General features: G+C 37.9%; 4 protein-coding genes across 16 annotated transcripts in view; 3 read left to right on the top strand and 1 right to left on the bottom strand.

Moving 5' to 3' along the window:
- The first annotated feature begins 155 nt into the window (after positions 1-155).
- LOC135101878 (uncharacterized) lies at positions 156-4293 on the top strand. The gene is made up of 5 exons (XM_064006184.1): positions 156-495; positions 1727-1833; positions 2213-2391; positions 2697-2801; positions 3340-4293. The coding sequence occupies exons 1-5, from the start codon at positions 342-344 to the stop codon at positions 3479-3481; spliced, it is 687 nt and encodes a 228-aa protein (XP_063862254.1). The 5' UTR covers positions 156-341; the 3' UTR covers positions 3482-4293.
- LOC135101874 (phenazine biosynthesis-like domain-containing protein) lies at positions 4220-17690 on the bottom strand. Of its 2 annotated transcripts, none has more exons than XM_064006181.1 (7): positions 17560-17690; positions 6775-6861; positions 5921-6122; positions 5547-5784; positions 5255-5442; positions 4743-4805; positions 4220-4635 (listed from the first exon to the last, which is right to left on the bottom strand). In XM_064006181.1, the coding sequence occupies exons 2-7, from the start codon at positions 6856-6858 to the stop codon at positions 4523-4525; spliced, it is 888 nt and encodes a 295-aa protein (XP_063862251.1). In that variant the 5' UTR covers positions 6859-6861; positions 17560-17690; the 3' UTR covers positions 4220-4522. The 2 variants fall into 2 exon arrangements, with proteins under 2 accessions (XP_063862251.1, XP_063862250.1); XM_064006180.1 differs by lacking the exon at positions 17560-17690 and adding an exon at positions 7125-7260.
- Positions 7435-8424, top strand: LOC135101877 (L-xylulose reductase-like). Its single transcript, XM_064006183.1, has one exon. The coding sequence runs from the start codon at positions 7629-7631 to the stop codon at positions 8358-8360; it is 732 nt and encodes a 243-aa protein (XP_063862253.1). The 5' UTR covers positions 7435-7628; the 3' UTR covers positions 8361-8424.
- Positions 9105-21725, top strand: part of LOC135101873 (leukocyte elastase inhibitor-like) — a 47845-nt gene continuing 35224 nt past the window's right edge. For 5 of the 12 annotated variants that reach the window (XM_064006176.1, XM_064006168.1, XM_064006169.1 and 2 more), the window contains exons 1-2: positions 17566-17722; positions 21548-21704. In XM_064006176.1, the coding sequence (XP_063862246.1) occupies positions 17595-17722; positions 21548-21704 (285 nt within the window). In that variant the 5' untranslated portion in view covers positions 17566-17594. Of the gene's footprint in view, positions 9284-17378; positions 17405-17565; positions 17723-20177; positions 20308-21547; positions 21705-21725 lie in introns of those variants that run through there. The other 7 variants (XM_064006172.1, XM_064006173.1, XM_064006174.1 and 4 more) reach the window with 4 other exon arrangements.

The following is a 21725-nucleotide window of genomic DNA, read 5'->3' as shown; positions in this document are numbered from 1 at the left end:
CGTTGAGAGAGAAGATCAATTAGCTTACAGTGAGTCGTCCCTTGGCGTCATTAGAATAGCGGCTGTGGAAGGGGACTGGCCAGTAAACATCGCGGTCAGGCGGTGACGTCTCATATTGTTTGAGATAATCGCTCCACCAACCTACCTGCCGTCTTTATAAACTCAAGGGAGAATGGCTGCCGATGCAGTATTGTACCTGTTAGTGTGAGGAAAGGTTTGGGTGTCTGCTCTTCCCGAATCAGTTCTCGGGCTGCTTCTTTACGCAAAATTGAAAATTTTGCAAACAACCAAGATCACCGTAAAATAAAAAGTTTATTAACGTTGTTCTATAAGGAGTCAAGATGATGAAGTCAGCGAAGTCTAATAGAACCATCAAGTCCCTGGCAAGTGGAGGGATAGCAACCATCCTCGCCCTGCTGGCCACACTACTTCTGGTCCGTCCTGCTGCTGCCCTGGCCACCGCAGAGGAGAGCTACGGGACTATGATGTTTGAAGGTTCTTTAAATCAGCGTCAAGTAGTCTTCTTGTTCTTCTTGTTGTTCTGTTCTGATTCGTGGCAAGATATTTACGATTTAAGTACGTGTCAGTTCCATTATACAATCGACGCATGGTGCGAAATCAAGGTAAAGGTGCAATCTCCAACTTGATGGTTTAGTGAAAATGGTGTTTTGCGCAACTACGTTTAGTCCTGATATATATATATATATATATATATATATATATATATATATATATATATATATATATATATATATATATATATATATATATATATATATATATATATATGTATTTTTATTTTTTTTTCTCTCATAAGAGGAAGACCTGCCAGACTAGAAGAAAATGTCTTAAATAAGAAAACTTTCCTGATAGTTAATTTTACACAATGGAGAGAAGTGACTTTAGTTAAAGTTCAGCTGCTGGTACATTAGCATTCAAGATAAATATCTATTTGGATTGGAAAATCTGTCAAAAATAAGAAAAGATGTGTGCTACACTTTGGTTATAACGAGCTTTGCAGCTGACAGTCGTTATTACAGTATATGCTATGAACTACAAAATCAACAAGAGTTGTGAAGAATACATTTATAACATCTGTGATGAACTGAGTTAGGAAGCAGGCTGCGATGGATGTATAATACTTCAAGTTCATGAAACTAAAACAGAAATCTCCCGAATACAAGACGCGGGGGTTTGCATATCAGCCGCGAATTTAAGGGATAACCGAGTGGGTCATATCCTAAAGCCCCGCACCCGCAGTGTCCCCACACACTATGTAAAGTCTATTACATTACTGTCAAATTATAGATACAAGTATCTAGACGCAAAATGATGTTGGTAAACGGTTAATTTAAATTAATATGGAACATCATTGTAATAGATTTCACGCAGTCTGCACATTTCCACCGGCTTAGAACCTTGCACACCTTAAACTCTTAGCTAATGGATAAACGTGTAACTATTGCATCAATCTCGATTATCTTAACAAATCGACGAAGGTAGACTAACTGTGTTCGAATTATGAAAGTTACAATCAAACAATATTTTAATTACTTAATTTCCATATTGAAAACGGCTGAAATGACTGAAATGACTAGCATTGTAACAGTACTGAATACTGCACTATTCGAAGTGAACATTATCACAAGATATATGGCAGGATCATAAAAAAAAAAGGCCTAAAATGTAGGTAACAATTACCATCACTCACTGTCGACGCTTGCAGGAATGAAGGAGGACCAAACGTGGCTGCAGACCATGGATGCCGGTAACGAAGTAGCAAGATCAAGAGTCCGCCGTTTTGTTCCCTTCCCTCCTTCCAGTACACTCGAGGTAAGACTTTCTTCGAAGTTATCTCTCTGACACTTAGGTCTTCAAGGTCTTCAAGGTCTTTTATTTTTATTTGTCCATAAAGGTAAGTCTATATCAAATTGAATCAAATTAGATCAAGTATTACATGAAATAATACTTTAATGACTGTTCAGCTTATCAGTTTTATGAGATCTCTGTGCCTTACCCAGCACTTAGTTTTACAGCAATTGACGATATGAAAATAAGTTTCTGCCACAAGTTCCTCTTACCCCATATCTCAAAGTCAGCTTATGTTTACTCAAACATATCAGCCATAAAACTCTAAGAAGTTCGATGCATTTCCGGTACAAGAACATACATCCTTCACTTGAATATACTCGTATTTTCCTTGTTCTTCCAGGCTGCCTTCAAGCTGAAGTTGCCGGTGACGGGAACAATAGGTCTGAACCTAATAGTACTCGTCACTGCCTTCGTCTTCAAGCTGCCGGAGGAATACTTTTCAATAGGCAGGAGCTATACAAATTCTGCTGCCGACGAGAGAGCCTTCCTATATTCTAACATGGAATCCCTTCTTGATAAGTTAGAAAATTTATGTTTTTAGTGATGCTGGTTGAAAATACAATACTATCTTTGAATTTTATAAAGCTTACAGGGATCGAGCTCCTGAAGGAGTATGTATGAAAAATCGACCAACACAATGAACCTAAAGGTGATCTGATTCCTGGTTCATCTGATTATCACTAGAAAATATAGTGCATTATCTTTATATGTCGGTAACCGTGCTTTGACCGGGAGTTGTGCTCAGATGGTTGTTTAGCACAAACGGAGAAGAGCACATGCAAGGACGATAATAAACACTTATTATTAACTTGACTTTCTTCCAGTTTTGGGTACAATGGACGAGCGTGTACCCTCAGGACCCTGTGTGAAATAGCAGAGTCGCCCTTCGAGCACGACCTGTACGGAGAAGTCATTAACCTTGTCCTCTCGTAAGTAGTAGCTAATTGTGGTGGTGGCTGCATTACTAATGCAGCCACTACTACTACTACTACTACTACTACTACTAGTAGTAGTAGTAGTAGTAGTAGTAGTAGTAGTGAGAGTGGTAGTGGTAGTAGTAGTAGTAGTAGTAGTAGTAGTAGTAGTAGTAGTAGTAGTAGTAGTAGTAGTAGTAGTAGCAGAAGTAGAATGAAAAAGGAGGAGGAGGAGGAAATAAGTGTTTCTAAAATCACGTTCTTTCGGAATTGGTCAGGTGTTCTTATTCGAACATTTTTTTAGACAATAAAATCCCCCAAGATGTCAGTTTAAAACAATTTCCTAAATTTCATCAACAGATTTTCGCTAGTCTTGTATCATAGTCCTTGTAAGAAATATTATCACAATGCTTCATATCAAACTGATATAGTCTGCTTAAAGATTTATAAGAGTTCACGATTTATATGTTTTAAAAGTATGGTCACAATGTTCAACTACTCTCTATGTACGCCTGCAACGTTTCCAATCAGTCCTTGCCTCTCTCTCCCGCAGGGCTTCCAAGAGTCCCAGCAATGATGTGGAATACGACGACTACATGCTGGCTGAGCACTACGGACGCACTTACGGAGATTGTGGTTCTATCTACCATACTTGCCCCACCTCCGTTCTTGATATCATATCGCATTCAATCTAAGATTTCTGCACGAGACTTTCCCAATCGTTGAAAAATATATATACACTTCTTTTTGCGGGACTATCATGGCAGGGATGTAAATCTAATTTCCGAGACTATAATTTATACTTCCGGTTAACTTTAACGTAATGCATTAGATTCATGTCTTTACACCACACTCAATGCTCACAGTGTTAGTTTAATTTTTAAGAGTGTTTTTTTTTCTAAGCTTGCAGCAATAATTATTGCTACATACATAATTGTATATATATTTAATGTTTAATTTATTATCTTACGGCATTAAGTGACACTGACAGCTTTTTTCCTTAAACTTGAGCCTTATTCCCAATGTCTGCTAAGCAATGAACCCTTCAACACACTAACAGGACACTTTTAGAACTCTGTCATCCTAAGAATGCCATGCAGCAGCAGTACGCGCATGTCTCGAAATATATTAAGTGCCATTGTCATGTATTATGCTATTTTTTGGTTATGATGCTAGTTGCAGTAGTAGTAATGGTGTTGATGATGATGATGATTATGATGATGATAATGATGATGATGATGATGTTAATAGTAATGATAATGAAAAGAAGAACAAGAACAAGAAGAAAAAGTACAAGAACAAGAACAAGCCTGTATAACAACAACAACAACAACAACAATATCATAAGGAACCATCATCGACTAGTTTTTTCCTTTCTTTGGTTCTTCAGGGTTCACTTCTGCGACAACGGGTAGCAGTCATTAAGCTCAATCTTAGCTATGAACCTTTATTAATGCAATTGATGCTGTGGGCTGTATTTTTCAATAATAAACTGTTACATCAATGACTCGCTGTGTTTACTCAGTGTATGATCCGTGTATATATATATATATATATATATATATATATATATATATATATATATATATATATATATATATATATATATATATATATATATATATATATATATATATATATATATATTACTTGCTCCTACGGATTTGCACGTACAAATAGAGATTCATCTCTTTAACTGTGCCATTACATCTTCAAGAAAGCACAAATGTCCAGCCTTACATCGTAATGTGTCCCTGAAGCACGGTGGTGGACTCGCCCGCCAAATCCACGCGGCCGTCGCCCCTCACGGTGACTGTCATGTCACCGCCTCTCGGAGACACTTGCTTACCTGTGCCAAGAAAAACAAGTAACACATGACAAACTGAAACAAGCAAGATCAATTTTGGAATTTGTTTTACAATGATTCGATCACGTAGAAATCAAAATTTCACTTACATTTTAATACAGTGCATCCAAGCTGCTCAGCCCAGTAAGGCCCCAGAACGGTATGAGCTGAACCTAAAAAAAAATTACATTCATCAAATTATGAGCTACATCTTAAAATAACAAAAAATAAGTCGCAACTTGCCAAAAGTTTCATCAACGATTCTTTAAACGTCTCTCTCTCTCTCTCTCTCTCTCTCTCTCTCTCTCTCTCTCTCTCTCTCTCTCTCTCTCTCTCTCTCTCTCTCTCTCTCTCTCTCTATGTATATATATATATATATATATATATATATATATATATATATATATATATATATATATATATATATATATATATATATATATATATATATATATATATATATATATATATATATATATATATATATATATATATATATATATATATATATATATATATATATATATATATATATATATATATATATATATATATATATATATGTGTGTGTGTGTGTGTGTGTGTGTGTGTGTGTGTGTGTGTATTTAATTTTACAGCTAACCTGTGACGGGATCCTCAGGTATTCCATTCCAAGGGGCGTAATAACGCGAATAACAGTGACACTCTGCTCTTGGCTGAGGGTCTCCATTGTGTTCACCTCCCAATGTAAGGATAACGCCCTTCACCAGCGACCCATCATGCTGCCTCAACAGATCTCCGGTGTCTAGTTGGAGGGCTTCAAGTTGTTGCCTGAATGATAAAGCAATCTGGAGTTACTATCGTCGGCTGAATACGTGAATTATTCCGGCTATAAAAAGTAGATAATGCCTTTGTTTTCTGTGACTGGCACGCACCTAGTGCAGGATCGGTGAAGACAGACAAGAAGTTTCATGGTAGTTCGTGAGATAAGTATCTGAGACACCAGTAAACCACCGCTTGCTACCTTCACGAGTTTGGCCAGCTGGGCCTCCTCGGCTGGGGTAAGTGTCTCAGGTGGATTAGCAGGAAAGTCTAGGATGATGCAGTGGTCATCCCGTTTTGCCACCAGTGTCCCGCTTTTAGTCTCAAACTCCAGCCGAGTGTTGGAATTATCTGCATAAATCATTGATCCTGTCTCAAAGGCATAATTATGTAAGCGGTGCTACCACGCGCCCAACTTATATCACAATACTATATATCATAAGGAAAGTTATTTTGACCATATCAACGAAAGGAGTGTGCTGCCGACCGAGACAATGGAGAAGGACGTGGGCGGTGGCCAGAGTGGCATGGCCGCATAGAGGAACCTCATTAGAGGGAGTAAACCAGCGGAGAGAGAAGCGGCCGCATTCCTGCCATGACGTCTTGCCCTCTGCCAGTGGGGCGACAAAAGCGGTCTCTGAGAGATTAAGCTCGCTTGCCACTTGCTGAAGAGTTTTTTCATCTAACATCTGTAAAAACAATTATATTTATTATGTTTTCCTTTTTTACTGAATTTCTTGTCATGTCTGGGAGTTGTTGCTTGAGGTACCAATAACCTACTGTCACTTTTTTTTTCCATCTGTACATCTCTTGACCTCCCCCATTTTTGTAAGTAATCAAGATATTATATTTGTACATGTTTGTGCCACGACACTGTTCTTAACATTCTCTGCTTTAAATTTATACTACGGTTTTCTTGTTGTCGTGGCAGCTCGTCCCTAGTAACAAGTCTGACGACCTTGACGAAAACTGCCCACCACAAGGATGCCTCTATGCGCCAATGTCAAGGAAAGATTACTTGAGATAACTCAAGGCTGGAATATTCATGATAGTCAGGGATACGCACACACAAAAGAAAATAAATAAATAAATAAAAATAGTAGTAGTAGTAGTAGTAGTAGTAGTAGTAGTAGTAGTAGTAGTAGTAGTAGTAGAAGTAGTAGTAGTAGTATAATAAGAAGAAGATTTATTGATCAATCACAAACAGGACAAAGATGCGGCATGAACACGTTGACATCCATGAAACTAGCAACTGTTATGCAATAACTGTCCTGATTCATTAGCAAGCCGCATATTTTATCCATGTACAGATTACATAAATTATACTGTGTGTGTTTTTACCTGAAGCAGGGGTATCACGGCTGCCGGATTACCAGAAAAAGGGCGGTTGGTAAATGCATCAACAGTGAAAACGTCCAGTTTCATATTCTGAAGGAGAGCGGAATTTTGCTTACATCATGATTAATACATTTATAACACACACACACACACACACACACACACACACACACTTCATAAAATATAGCATTACACAACAACTGATGGCAATAGTTCACTATTGTAAAATGTCTTTATCAGATAACAGCTGTTCGTGATGCGGAATACACACTAGACTGGGTGATTATGTCTAACCAATCGAATCTAACCATAATTTATTACTAATAGATGTTCTGTTTTAATTAAATACTTACTATTTCAAAAGGATAATGGGTGGACTACGTAATATGCAGCTGAGGACCAAGTGACCTTATTCTTACAAGTAGTTAACTGACTATCCAACAACTGAGGGAATTCTTTCATACGCCTGGCAGCTAAAAACGAAATTATCGTACATAAATTTTACTAAGTAATCATAAGCAATATACTTTCTCTATTCGTCGACATACTAACTAGCATATTCCCAATACAAATGGATATACTATTTTCATGCAAGAAGGTATACATACAAACGCAAAAATAAAACACTGCCAAATTTCACGTGAAGTTGGACAACTGAAGCTGAGGGAGAAGGAGCAAGAGCGAGAAAGGCCAGAAGAGCCCGGGAGATTGTATCCACCAGCCTCTGTATCACTTGTGCTTGTCGGGTGGTCAGACATTTAGAGGAACGCATCTCGAGTAGCTCAGTTGATACACCTGCTAAGCTGTTCACAAGCTGCTGTCGCATCACTACTGAAAAAAATATAGCACCAAGAACTATGGGAAAATTCGCAGGTCGCCGAGCGTTGGTAACAGGTGCTGGGAGTGGCATCGGACGCGCCACTGCTTTGAAATTGGCTGAAATGGGCGCTGAAGTATTTGCTCTGAGTAAAACGCTCGCCAACTTGGAATCACTCAAGCAGGAGTGTCCCAGTATCAACATCATCCCTGTAAATTTAGAAAACTGGACCGAATCAAGAGAGGCAGTAAAGAAGATTACACCCATCCACCTCCTGGTCAATAACGCCGCATATGCAGAGGTAGCACCTTTCCTGGAGGCTTCACCGGAGTGCTTTGACAAAACATTTAACATCAACGTCAAGGCCATCCTGAATATCTCCCAAGTTGTGGCTGGGGACCTTGTGGCAAGACAGTTACGAGGGACCATAGTCAATGTATCTTCCCAAGCAGGACATCGTGCTTTGAAAGACCACACTGTGTACGGCTCTTCAAAAAGTGCTGTCGAAATGTTGACCAAAACGATGGGTATAGAACTAGGACCAAAAGGCATACGTACTAACGCGGTCGCACCAACGGTAGTCAAGACTCCAATGGCTCTTGTAGGATGGTCTGACCCTGTCAAGGCTGCTGGAATGATATCTAGAATACCTCAGGGGAGGTTTGCTGAAGTGGAGGAAGTAGTGAATGCTATCGTGTTTCTGTTATCAGATGAGAGTGACATGGTGAATGGTCATTCCTTGCCAGTTGATGGAGGGTTTTTGGCAGCATAAATCTTATTTCATCCTGTTCTTTAGTACTGCCTAGCACATCCAATAAAGAAAATTATTATTAAAAGTGTTTAAATTACATCATACATATCTATGTTTTGTCTTGTCTATTGTTTACTGTTAATATGAATTCATCAAAGAATCGTGCTCGACCATTAACAGAACTTAAACTTCACACACACACACACACACACACACACACACACACACACACACGAAAAAAATATCGTGACCTCTGTCAGGTTTAAACCTATATAATGTGCCCATTCTTTAAACCCACGATTGATAATTTAGTATTTAGATACAATGTATTGTATCATGCCTTCAGTAAAAATAATCAGTTTTCAATTATTGCTGGTATTTTATAGCTAAACTAGTGATGAGTAGCATATACATTACGTATATTTTTGCTTATCAATTTATAGTTTTATTTATTGTTATTATTTTATATATTATTATTATCTATTTATTTATTTATTTTTTTTTTTTTCTATTTCACATCTATTTATGGATATGCGTCATAGCCTTGGTGTAGAGAGGCGAATGAAAGGATGATTGAGGCGGTGAAAGAGTTTCTGGAGAGAATGTGGCGTGCCAGGTGTATGAACAATTAGGATAGAGGATGCTGTTCGTTTCTCTTTTTTTTTTTTCTCCTTCTACAGGAGTTGCCGATCCAAAGGCCTGGCTCAGGAGTGATCCTGTGCCACCTGTACCATCAAGATCAAGGTCGCAAGTTCCCAACGGTGTCAGCCGTAGCTGTAACAACAGCTATCTGGCTGTACCGGGATGGGAGGCAAGTGAAGTGGTTATGTTTTTCTTGTGCGTGTTTAATCTGTCATGGCACTTTGTGGGAAGTGTCACAAAAACCAGTTGACTGTTGGACATCAACTACACAGTATAGTGACTGCATTACAGTGGAATTACAGGTAAGAATGTCTGTATGTTAGCCAGACGCTCTGTTATGTTGCTTTTGAATTGCCTTTTTGTAGAACATGTTTTATTGTCAACTAGAAGGGTTTTGTTTACTCGATTTGCTAGCAGAGTAATGTTCACTTCGAGGTATTTGTTTACATAACCACTGTAATTACAGAAGTACTTGTTTACCTATGGTACAAATAACATGTCAATATACACATAGGTTACAAGTTTTGCGGAGGCTGGTCTCTCTCTCTCTCTCTCTCTCTCTCTCTCTCTCTCTCTCTCTCTCTCTCTCTCTCTCTCTCTCTCAGTAATATGTCATGTATGCAATTTTAAATGGATAATCTCGCAATTATTTATTCATCTATATACATACTATGTTTAATAATATGCACTACATTTAGCATAATCCACCCAACTGGAACTACGTATCGTTTTGTTCATCAGTAGACACCCACATACTTTTTTTTATTTATTTTATTTATTTATTTATATTTATTTTATTTTTATTTTTTTATTGAAGCATTGCATAACAACTTAGAATACACCAGCAGTCACACTACCACAAAAATACTTGACCTTATCGGTTTAATGTCATAGCTCCACTCAACCAGAAAATAATTCCAATGCATTCATCTATTTTAGATTTTTAAAACACTTATTAAAAGCAGTTTCCTTGGCACATCCCACTAAAGTTATAAGCATTGATATCCTGGAGTATACGTGTAAAAGGTTAGTAGCTGAGTTTAGTATACTCTTGGGGGCCCATTGGGGTAAAGTCTCACAGTTAAAGTGAGGTAAGACTTGTTCATGATATAGTTGATTTCAGGACAATTTTTAGTTATGCTATCATGGTACAGGGTTGTGGCCACCCCTCTCTCCACTATGAGATGCACCTGTATAGTGAAGCTGCTTCACACGGTGCAATTATCCTCAGGAGTGGGGATCACATTAGTCTTGGAAAAAATCCCCCAGAACAGTGGTCCCAAAAGTCATGGTCACAACCCAAATTAGGATCCCAAATGTACCTTGGAGGGTCACTGGACTGTCTCGGAAATTATTACCAAAGGCATTTCTTTACAACTAATGCTCCAACTGTTTTTGCTAAATATCAACCCCTTCCGCTCCAACAAGCTTAGTGACAAGAGGGAATGTGTGGTTTTGGATGGGGAATGCAAAGCTTAACCTAACCTAACTTAACCAACCTTGATTTTTCACCATGATAGTCTTTATCCCTCATTAGTCCCCATTGCAGCATCCAACCATGAAGTATTAGGAGATTCACAGAAAAATGGCAAAATGACTAATGTAGATGCAACACAAAATATTCACAAAAGAACCACAAACAAAACTCAAAAAGAAAATGACCAAGAAAAGGGACTGCACATCCCTGGACCACCTACGGACACAAACCTAACATTACCTTTACTGGGTTACCTGTCAAGTGACATAGGTGACCATGAATCTCAATTTTCCTCTGTCATCTACTAATCTGACCAGATCCACAGCTCTCCATCCTCCTTCTACTCGTTCCAGCAGTGCATCCATAAACCTAACTCCCTGTCTTCCTCTTACTCTCACTCCCTTCACTCTTCCTAATAAGCAGTTCCTTTTGATCCTCTCTGCTCTCAGTATATAGCCACAGAAGTTCAGCTGTCTTCTTTATATCTTTTAAAAGGAATCTTTCTGTTCTTGCTCATCTTGGTACCTCTTCATTTGTAGCTCTAGCAGTCCAAGGAATTCTCATCATTCTACATAAAAACCACATCTCCACTGCTTCCAGTCTTTTTTTTCTGTTCTGAAGTACCTAGTGATGCAGAACTCATCAGAATAACTTTTGACTGTATATATCAGTGGGCCCCACCAAATGCTTTCCAGGATCACTGCTACCACCTTTTTTGTATAGTGTTGTTATGGTTGCAGTTTTCCTGTTTGTAGGCACTTTTATATATATATATATATATATATATATATATAGAGAGAGAGAGAGAGAGAGAGAGAGAGAGAGAGAGAGAGAGAGAGAGAGAGAGAGAGAGAGAGAGAGAGGGACACTGGCCAAGGGCAACAAAAATCCAATAAAAAAAAAAAGCCCACTGAGATGCCACTCCCAGAAAAGGGTCCAATGCAATAGTCAAAAATTGAAGGATAAGTGTCTTGAAACCTCCCTCTTGAAGGAATTCAAGTTATAGGAAGCTGGAAATACAGGAGCAGGCAGGGAGTTCCAGAGTTTACCAGAGAAAGGGATGAATGATTGAGAATACTGGTTAACTCTTGCATTAGAGAGGTGCACAGAATAGGGGTGAAAGAAAGAAGAAAGTCTTGTGCAGCAAGGCCACAGGAGAAGGGGAGGCATGCAGTTAGCAAGATCAGAAGAGCAGTTAGCATGAAAATAGCAGCTTGTTCCTGAGTGTTTAAAAAAAGAAAAATTAATGGATGCACCACTTTCAGGATTGCCAGTTACTTTAAGGTGTCCCATCAAAAATGGATCATACTGTGCAATATGTTCTATGATTAAAAAGTTACCATTTTGTCAATATCTAATGATCTCTTCACTACCTCTGCATGCCAGGCCTACCCAGCTAAAAAAGACTGTTATTGCAACAGTATGGCACAGTACTTCAGGTACTTCAGTCTGGCATTTCTTGTTTTTGTACGCTTGTTTCTCCAACTGCCTTCAACATGAGAAGAGTTCTTCATCATAGATTAAGCTTTAGCACTGAATTCTGTGACCTTGTCTCTTTTGTGAATTTCCATGTCATTTTATCAATTAATCTAGTTATTCAAAGGGAGGGTCAGAGGGAGGGAAGATAGGGATGTTTGGGAGGTACCTTTGGCAGGGGGAGGGCCTGGTAGCTGTCTCATTTTCCCCCATATAAATCTGGCCCTGATTTCAATATGTGGTAAATCCTTGGTTTCATGTAATTCAATTTTCTAGATTTTAGGAGATCTCAACAAAATTAAAGAAAAGATTAAAACTGAAGATATTGCCAAGATAACTTATTATATCACTGGAATTTAGTATCATCTATCAGCTTATTTGTCCTATCTTCCTTTGACGTGTTGTTTCCTGTAAGTGTACCCCAAAGAGGGATGGCCATAGCAGAAGAGTCTTCACCTCTTCCAATCCAAGCAGTTCTCCTTCAAGCCCTCCTCCTACTACCATCTCTTTCATGAATGTACTTCTTTACCATATAAATGGATTCTGCATTTAATTGAGTTATGAAATTGGACCTAATTCAGCTAGATAAAAGGATTGTCATACTTGAAAATAATCAGATATGATGGTAGTCCTCCTTAATCCTATTTCCCATCTGCTCCCATTGGCAACCTTTATCCAACAATAGAAGAATATCTCTCTCTCTCTCTCTCTCTCTCTCTCTCTCTCTCTCTCTCTCTCTCTCTCTCTCTCTCTCTCTCTCTCTCTCTCTCTCTCTCTCTCTCTCTCTCTCTCTCTCTCTCTCTCTCTCTCTCTCTCTCTCTCTCTCTCTCTCTCTCTCTGTTTCATCATCTACTTGATTAGTTGAACAATTGGTGTTGTCAGTAAAGTTCTTTACACCAGTAATTACTCTAGAATTTAGATAATTGACATAAAGGGAACAATAGTGAGCCCATTACAAAAATTTTGGAACACACATACTGTAGAGCATGATCAAGGGATCAAGAAGCTATGCTAGAACACATACAGAATTCTGGTGTTCTCAGTGGAAGGCACAGAAAGGCATTGTGAGAGTGGCTGAAATAGACCTTACTAGCAGCTGTCGCAGGGTGGAACTAGTCAGGTCTTCCCATCCCCTTTTCCATCATTAACAGATAAAACTGGCACCCCAAGCCAGAGTCATTCATTGTTAGATTAGGTTAAACATTGCTATGTTTGAAAAACTTTGTGTGGTGATGGATGAGTCTGAAGCCCAACTAGATCAGTTCCTAAAAGATGAAATAACTGAACATTTTTCATCTCTAGAAAAGGAATTTGAGTGATCCACTGTGCTTACAGAGAAAGAGGCAGCCCTAGAAAGGAACACTTTTTTACTTCACTTGATGTATGCAGCATCTCAAATGAAATCCAAGATGAATCTCTGGATCTACAGAATGACTCTTTGGCTTGTGATCTTTTCAAGGAGAAATCAGCAACTCATTTCTAGTGTGCTATGTATCAGTCTTGCTCCGAAATCACCATGGCAGTCTTGCATGCCCTTCTTTCATTGGCTTCCATATATCTGTGTAAAGCAGGATTTTCAACTCTTGTCAACGTAAAAATGAAGAATAGGAACAGCAGACGTCAGAGATAACATGAGATTGGCTCTTGCAAACATTTGGCCAAGAATTTCACAGCTTGCTGCTCAGATGCAGCCCCAGGCATCTCATTAATTGGGTTGGCTAACTGTTGCAAACTATGTATGTAGATAATATTGAAGCAATACTTGAATTTTCATTCTTATAATTTTCATTGTCAAATAAGTAGGTTGGAGGAATTTATTTTCATCGATTTATTAATTTCATTTTATGATGCCAAGGTTGAACCAGTGCTGTAATTTTACCTCACTGATAAATGCCTACAGAATTCATGAGTAATTTTTTTTTTTTTCAATTTCCCTTTCCTTGCACAGAAAAATAAATGTAGATAGAGCTGCTGATAGCAGGGTGTTGTGTGAGTTTTAAGATTTTAGTATAAGGGTCATGAAGGAAAAAAAAAAGTTGGGAACTATTGCTGTAGACAGAGGTAACTGATATTGATGATGAATGATGATAAGCTTATTATGAGACTGAGAGGACATGAATGATCCATTCCTAGTATGCCTTTTTGCTGTTGAATTTTAATTCTGCACTCCACAACTAAGCGTACCATAATCCATTAATTATCAAACTTTTCATTCCATTCCTTTAACTTATATTTTATTGAAAAGTATCTAGTGCTGTACCTTGTTTAGTGATTCCTAGAACTTACATAGGGCTAATATCACTTGATTTTGTCACCAACAGCTGTGTCATAAACTGCTGGTAAAACCAGAAAATTACTGAGACATGATCTTCCCTTGGTGAATCCCTGCTGGGTTGTGAATGAGTTTATCCTTCTCACCTGTAAATGACTATAATTTATTTTTTTATTTTTTTTTTTTTTTTTCACTATAATGGATCCCTTAGCTGATGTCATTATTGGACAGCAATTAGTCATCAATAGTATGTCCTCCTATGTGCAGCATAGCCACTGCTCCAGTATCCACTGACTTTCAAAGAGGTAGTTAATGCAGCAGGTCTGTGTATGTACCACATTTCAGTAAACCACATCACTCATACAGTTGCTCTACTATTGAGACTATGTAAGTGTTAATGTACCAGCCCTTGGCCAGGGCAAGACCTAAACCACCCTGATTTACTCCTCTGGATAACTTAGTAAAACACTGTAGATATTTTGAAGTTATCTTTGATGTTTTTGTAAGGAAATATTTATTAGTGCCATTGGCCAGTCTCCTGCACACATAAATGAAAAAATAATTATAAAAAAATATACACAACACTTATAAACAGTAGCATATGTACAATGTGTTCTTGAGTAGGTCAAAGGCAAAGTGATGAGGGGTGAAAGAAGGATGTATTGTTGCATAGTTTCTCCTACAAAAATTCTCAAACTAAATTGAAGGAGATAGTGGAGGAAGGGGATGAGGCTACTCTGAGTGATGCTGTGTAAATTGGCAGTGCACTTAAAAAAAAAAAAAAAAAAAGGAGGGGTGTGCATTGTGGAAGTGGATTTACTTAATGTGTATAAAAAACACCATACAATTGAATTGAATTGAATTGCTATAAATTGCTATAAAGGCTCAAAGTAGTGGATATTTTAATTGCTATAAAGGCTCAAGGTAGTGGATATTTGTAGCTGTTGAGATTTAAGATATTCACGATGAAGAAAAGACCTCTAAATTCACTGTTGGAATAAGTGCATACATGTAAATATAATTTTTCATTCAAATCTTTCAGGTAATATGTGTAGTGGTCATGAGGGGTGTGAGTATTATTTATAGACATGCATTTCCCAAGCCAGTTTGAGCATCAACATCAGATTTGTTGTGACTGGCATGCTTTTCTGTGTGAAACAATAACAGTGGGAGCTGGCTCAGTAACTCGTGTTCACCATGGAAGGCAACGTGTCATGTTTCTCCGCTGTGTACAGATTGTTAGCCATCCCCAAAGGGTAAGGCATTTTAACCACACCCAGAATACCAATTTTTTATTCTTGGAAGTATGAAATGAGGATAATTAAGTGAAAAAAATATGATGTCGTGGAAATGGAAATAAGTGTGGTTTGTTGGAGTAGGCAAATATGGAGTGCTTAAGTCATTGTTCTTCGAAGAGAGAGAGAGAGAGAGAGAGAGAGAGAGAATGCTATGGAATGTGTGATTGGGAGGAACAAGGTACCACTCCCTAGTCCTGTATTTTGGACAGATAGGAAGGGAGGTGTCAGGGAAGGAGGTTTGAGACAAAACTGAAAGGTATGATGAGAAAAGGAACAGTGGGGGAGGGGGAAGGGAGTTCGTAGTGAAGTTAAAATATTCATAGCAAGGAAGCAAAGGAAGGGTGAAGGAGGAGGATGGGAATACAAGGAGGTAGACAGAATAAATATCAATAGGAAGGGTAAAGAGTGAGAAGAATTAGAGGGAGAGAGGAAATAATACATAATAAGTACTCCACTTTTCATGTCCCCAACTCCTCTTTTTTTTTTTTTTTTTTTTTTTTTTTTTTTTTTTCTCCTACATCTATCCCCTTCCTAGTTCTTCTCTGTACTTACACTCCTTTCCTGGTTACATATACATCCTTGAAATATACTCTCTCTCTCTCTCTCTCTCTCTCTCTCTCTCTCTCTCTCTCTCTCTCTCTCTCTCTCTCTCTCTCTCTCTCTCTCTCTCTCTCTCTCTCTGGTCTGTGTGTGGCAAATATGGCGCACTTTGTAATACTGTGATCTGTCTGAAAAATATCCGCATGGATATGGATATGGTGGCAAAAAAAAATATGCAACCACGTTTTATGAGAAATGGATATCCGGCTCTGCATGCAGTTGTAGGTATTTTTAATCATTTATTTAATTAATTAATTAATTTATTTATTTATTTATTTATTATTTATTTTCATTTATTTATTTATTCATTTTATTATTTTCTTTTAAGTCCATCCATTAACTTCTACAGGCCTGAAAGTGCACAGTTGTACGTTAACTCTCTCTCTCTCTCTCTCTCTCTCTCTCTCTCTCTCTCTCTCTCTCTCTCTCTCTCTCTCTCTCTCTCAAGATTGTGTAAACAGGATGTTTTCGCGCATGTTGTGTGTGTGTGTGTGTGTGTGTGTGTGTGTGTGTGTGTGTGTATATATATATATATATATATATATATATATATATATATATATATATATATATATATATATATATATATATATATATATAACATCTGCGAAGTGAATTCTCCACTAGCCTGAAAGCATTGTTTACATAAATTTGACAGGAGAGAGAGAGAGAGAGAGAGAGAGAGAGAGAGAGAGAGAGAGAGAGAGAGAGAGAGAGAGAGAGAGAGAGAGAGATCTAAAAGATATGAAATCACATGGGCTAGTTATGGTTACACTTGTGGTCTCGATAGCAGGTGACGGCTATTTCCTTTTGAAATTGCACACTTGTGGAACCAGAGGTTGGTGATGTGGCATGAAATGACCAAGTTGTCTGAATTTGTTTTACTCCAGAAAACTTTGCATTTCTTTTGATGGTCATATCACTGACAATGACCGCAGTTCCGCTTACATGCATAATAAATTAGACATGATAAGTAACGAGATAAACTGTATCCAAATTTAAGCATGCAGAGTATAAAATCGGTATATAGTATTATGATCAAAGCATTGGTCAAAATTTGTGTTATCATATCACTTATACTGTGACGATGTATTGTCAAAATCGTTTAAGTTGTGTAATAATACGGCGAAAGTAAACTTAGATAATGTCTATCCAGTCTGTATTTTGAGGCTATCGTTTTTTTTTTTTTTAATACGATAGCTAACATGTGTTTAAAGAAGACAATCGATATGGTTGATAAACACATGTGTCGCCGTGGCAGCAGCAGGTTCCCTTGACAACTGTTAACAATGGCCTGTAGGTGAGTTGTAGGGATTGGGAGGTATATATCATTGTAACTATTTATCCAGGAGTGTTTCTGAAGGGATCAAGTGTACCCCAATGTACAAGATGCTATAGAAACCGCAAGATAAATCAAGGTAAATATTTAACTTGGAAATTGGTGGTAAGCCTTACGGTTGTGGGAATGATGCCAGCTCGAGCTATCCGGGATGGGCGGTGCCGTGTATTTGTTGGTGGAAATGAGTCAGTATCCTGTTGGCTGCGGCGCGTGTTGGTACGGTTCTCCGGTGCTCCTCGCTTCTCGTGTTTTATCCACCGCTTTACTGGTTTGTTGCAGGTAATATTAATATTTGTATGCATTTTGTTGACAGGGAGTCTTATTGATGCAGTTCGATATGATTTTAAAGCTTGCCATATATACATTCTATACATGTCAGAATTCTATTGTGCATGTACTATGTAGTTGCAATACTTACGGAAAAAAAAATTATCCATGGTTACGCTGATGTTTCGATCTCTTCGTGACAGATAAAAGTTTATTTAACAACTGAACACCGCTGATGGTTTGATACTGGCAGCAGTGTAGCGTTTGTCGGGAGGAAAAAAGATTAGTCAGGAAATCGCGCGTCTGCAATACCTATTTAACTTAAAAATGGAAATGCGTATTAAATTTGAGTTACGACGTAGATTAATGCGCATAAAATAAGTACTTACATAAGTATCCTATCTTTTGAATTATTATTTATATATCGTAGATCAGTAGAATGCAATTTGATATTGTCAGTTTTCCCTTTATTCTCACCCTTTGAGACGAAGAATTGTTTATCCATTTATTAATTTTATTTATTAATATATTTATTAATTTAATTATATATATATATATATATATATATATATATATATATATATATATATATATATATATATATATATATATATATATATATATATATAAATATATATATATATATATATATATATATATATATATATATATATATATATATATATATATATATATATATATATATATATATAATAAACGGTTTATTATTTAGGCAGTTGACAAACTGAAAATGTACATAGGGGATGGGGAAAAACTTAACATTAATCCTAACGGTAAGACTAATCTAGGAGGGAAATACTATTGATTGATGGCTCGCACCATGGTGGGAATCGCACTGAGTCTGTACCGGTCCGTGCGCGGCGCCTTCAGGGGCGTTATTTTGTTGTGGTGTCTGGTGGCACGGACAGGGCGAGGCGCGTCGGGCGGCAGCATGTCTCTGAGACGCGGATGATGCAGTAGTCCCTTCCCAACCTCTCCAGAGCCTCTCGGTGCCTGGTGGATATTCTGGACAGACTCAGGGTGGTCAGGGCTTCTTCATAGGTGGTGTATGCAGGGCCAAGGATGACCCTGCACGCCCTTTTCTGCACACTCTCTAGCTGTAGCTGTTGAGTGTGTGTGAGGGAGGAGGACCACGCTGGGGAGGCGTACATGAGTTTGGGGAGGATGAAGGTAAGGTACACCCCCCTTAACTCATCTGTCGGCGTCCCCAGCGACCTGAGTCTGCGCAGCATGTACAGCCTGTAGGTAGCTGATCTCACGGTGCTGGCGACATGCTGCTTCCAGGTCAGCTGGTCGTCCACCGTGACTCCGAGAAGCTTGGCACATTGGACCACCTGGAGGGGGTGAGGGCCCACTGTGAGCCGGGGAGGGGGCACTGGTACAGAGGAGGTACAGAAATGCATCACCACAGTTTTGCTGTGGTTGATGGTCATCCTGCTCTCCTCTGTCCACGTCTGCAGTCGCTCCAGAATTGCTTGCAGTGGCGAGTAGTCCGGGTTCTTGTTGGAAACTGGGACGCCCACGGTGCAGTCGTCCACATACTTCCAGCGATGGGGGGTGTCGGTGAGGGCGTCGTTGATGAGGAGGAGGAAGCATAGAGGACCCATCTTGGTCCCCTGGGGGACTCCACATGTCAGCTGTTGGAAATTAGAGACAGAGTATATAATTATATATATATATATATATATATATATATATATATATATATATATATATATATATATATATATATATATATATATATATATATATATATATATATATATATATATATATAAGTAGTGCGAAAGTGTTATTGTTCTATTTTTATGTATCAAGTGGTGTGATATAATCATTCAAGGATATGATTTATTGTTGTATGTAATTAACTTCTGAGGAGTTCGTATACTTATCTAGCATTGAATACATTAACCTGTAATCAGACACTAGCCTTAACTCTTATCACCTGTCACTTTTTTACGCGCCTAATATCTCTCTCTCTCTCTCTCTCTCTCTCTCTCTCTCTCTCTCTCTCTCTCTCTCTCTCTCTCTCTCTCTCTCTCTCTCTCTCTCATATACTGTATACACACACACACACACACACACACACACAGAGAGAGAGAGAGAGAGAGAGAGAGAGAGAGAGAGAGAATTTCACAGTAGTGGTACTATTCTAGACCAGTTGCAATAAGAGTTAAAATAAGAGTTATGATCATGGGAAGAGCTTAGAGTTGGAGAGAAAAGTTATAACTATTTTTCTAAATGTGCATGCGTTAGTTGAAGGTAACACGGGAAGATACTTGCATTACATCACAAGTCACTCAAAAGTTCGTGGGAATCCACACACGCATGTGTGTCGAAAGGGCTCTAATCTTCATATCATTATCATATACAACGTTAAATATGTAACTCAATATGATGCAGATAACACATGATTGACGCACATATTCCTATCTTACTTATCACAAAAGTCACAGTTCTGCCAGTGTGTATGGGTTTTGTACGTCGTCACATCGTTAGCTGACTCTCCGTGTAGAAAGGGGTGGGGAATGCAGAGGCGCCAGCTCACGGACCTCCACAAACTTTTATGAGTGACTGTACATACTTTGGTACTTGGTTAAGTCAGTAAAAGCACTCATAATGAAAATAACTCAATCGTGACTTAGTAATGTGGTATCCAAATATATATATATATATATATATATATATATATATATATATATATATATATATATATATATATATATATATATTAAGACTATACAACTTTTCTTTCTGATCATGGTACTGTTCCTTAACATTGAATATAATAATTTGAAGCTAAAACAACTAGCATTCCCATGAAGACTACACTCACGACATGTTATTGTTAAGGTATATTTAGCTACTAACCTGGTGCAATGTAAATTTAGCAGCTAAATCATTGCAGAGCCAGAGAAAACCAGTTTTGTAAAAAAAAAAAAAATGCTCAGTGTGCTACATCCCTATGAATGAAATTGCTTTACTTAATTATCTAACCTTAATTTCAGTTCAGTAAAGAAATTATGAGCTAAGTAAAAAATTCAGTGATTTAACCATTATTCTAATTGAAATCTGTTAGAATCATTTTAGATGTTCATGCTCTATAATTGTGTAGATATATTCATTATTATTATCATTATTATTATTATTATTATTATTGTTGTTGTTATCTTTTTTTTCTCCATTCATTTGTTTGTTCCTCCATGTGTCATGTCTTGGTGTCATTATATCTACACATTTTGACTAAGTCCTCTACACTTCCTCCTCCTCCTCCTCCTCCTCCTCCTCCTCCTCCTCCTCCTCTTCTACACCTTGGTATTATACTCGTATGTACACATTTTGACTAAGTCCTGTACACCTCCTCCTCCTCCTCCTCCTCCTGATCATGATCATCATCATTCTACTCATTTTCTTCTTTGTCCTCCTCTTCCTCCTCCTATTAAATGTATCCATCAAATGTTGCAGTAATTAAATGATCATACCATGGTATATCCACAGGTCCTGTTAGTTATCATTACTGTCCTAGGCCTAAGATTACAAACAAAATTGTTCAATTAGTATATAATATCTTTGCTATTATATTTCCTTGACAATTTTCAGAAGTAGATTTGTAAACAAACATTTATTTTGTAGAAACAAAAACTTCCTATCATCACTTTGTCCCTTCTCATTAAGCTTTGGTTTATGGTGCATAGTTTTCTTCAGATCATTTTAATGACTCAGTATTTGCATAAAGATACATATATTGTAAAAAGCCATTCATATCATAATACATTCCTTATTTATCACTAACAACTTTGAATAATACATTGACAGGGTCTTACTGGTGGTACTTCTGAGTGTTGTAGTCATGATCCGTGGAGCATCAGGAAGTCATCGGTCTGGGAGACCATCATTTCCTCCTTATGCACATCATGAGGCAGTTACCTCCCTTGCTGCCAGCCAGAATAGATTTACATGTGATCTGTACACAGTGAGTATTGTCTGGCAGAAT

This window comes from Scylla paramamosain, chromosome 7 (genome assembly GCF_035594125.1).
Source record: "Scylla paramamosain isolate STU-SP2022 chromosome 7, ASM3559412v1, whole genome shotgun sequence".
Classification (NCBI taxonomy): Eukaryota; Metazoa; Arthropoda; class Malacostraca; order Decapoda; family Portunidae; genus Scylla; species Scylla paramamosain.
The sequence above is the reverse complement of the archived record's forward strand: the minus strand, read 5'-3'. Positions and strand labels throughout refer to the sequence as shown.

Excerpts from the sequence above, each read along its gene's own strand:
- LOC135101878 (XM_064006184.1), top strand. The coding sequence starts at position 342 with ATGATGAAGTCAGCGAAGTCTAATAGAACCATCAAGTCCCTGGCAAGT. Across the intron at positions 496-1,726 it reads CGGGACTATGATGTTTGAAG|GAATGAAGGAGGACCAAACG; the intron begins GTTCTTTAAATC and ends CGACGCTTGCAG. Across the intron at positions 2,802-3,339 it reads GTCATTAACCTTGTCCTCTC|GGCTTCCAAGAGTCCCAGCA; the intron begins GTAAGTAGTAGC and ends TCTCTCCCGCAG.
- LOC135101874 (XM_064006181.1), bottom strand. The coding sequence starts at position 6,858 with ATGAAACTGGACGTTTTCACTGTTGATGCATTTACCAACCGCCCTTTT. Across the intron at positions 5,443-5,546 it reads CTTCACCGATCCTGCACTAG|GCAACAACTTGAAGCCCTCC; the intron begins GTGCGTGCCAGT and ends TTTATCATTCAG. Across the intron at positions 4,806-5,254 it reads ACCTGAGGATCCCGTCACAG|GTTCAGCTCATACCGTTCTG; the intron begins GTTAGCTGTAAA and ends ATTTTTTTTTAG.
- LOC135101877 (XM_064006183.1), top strand. The coding sequence starts at position 7,629 with ATGGGAAAATTCGCAGGTCGCCGAGCGTTGGTAACAGGTGCTGGGAGT.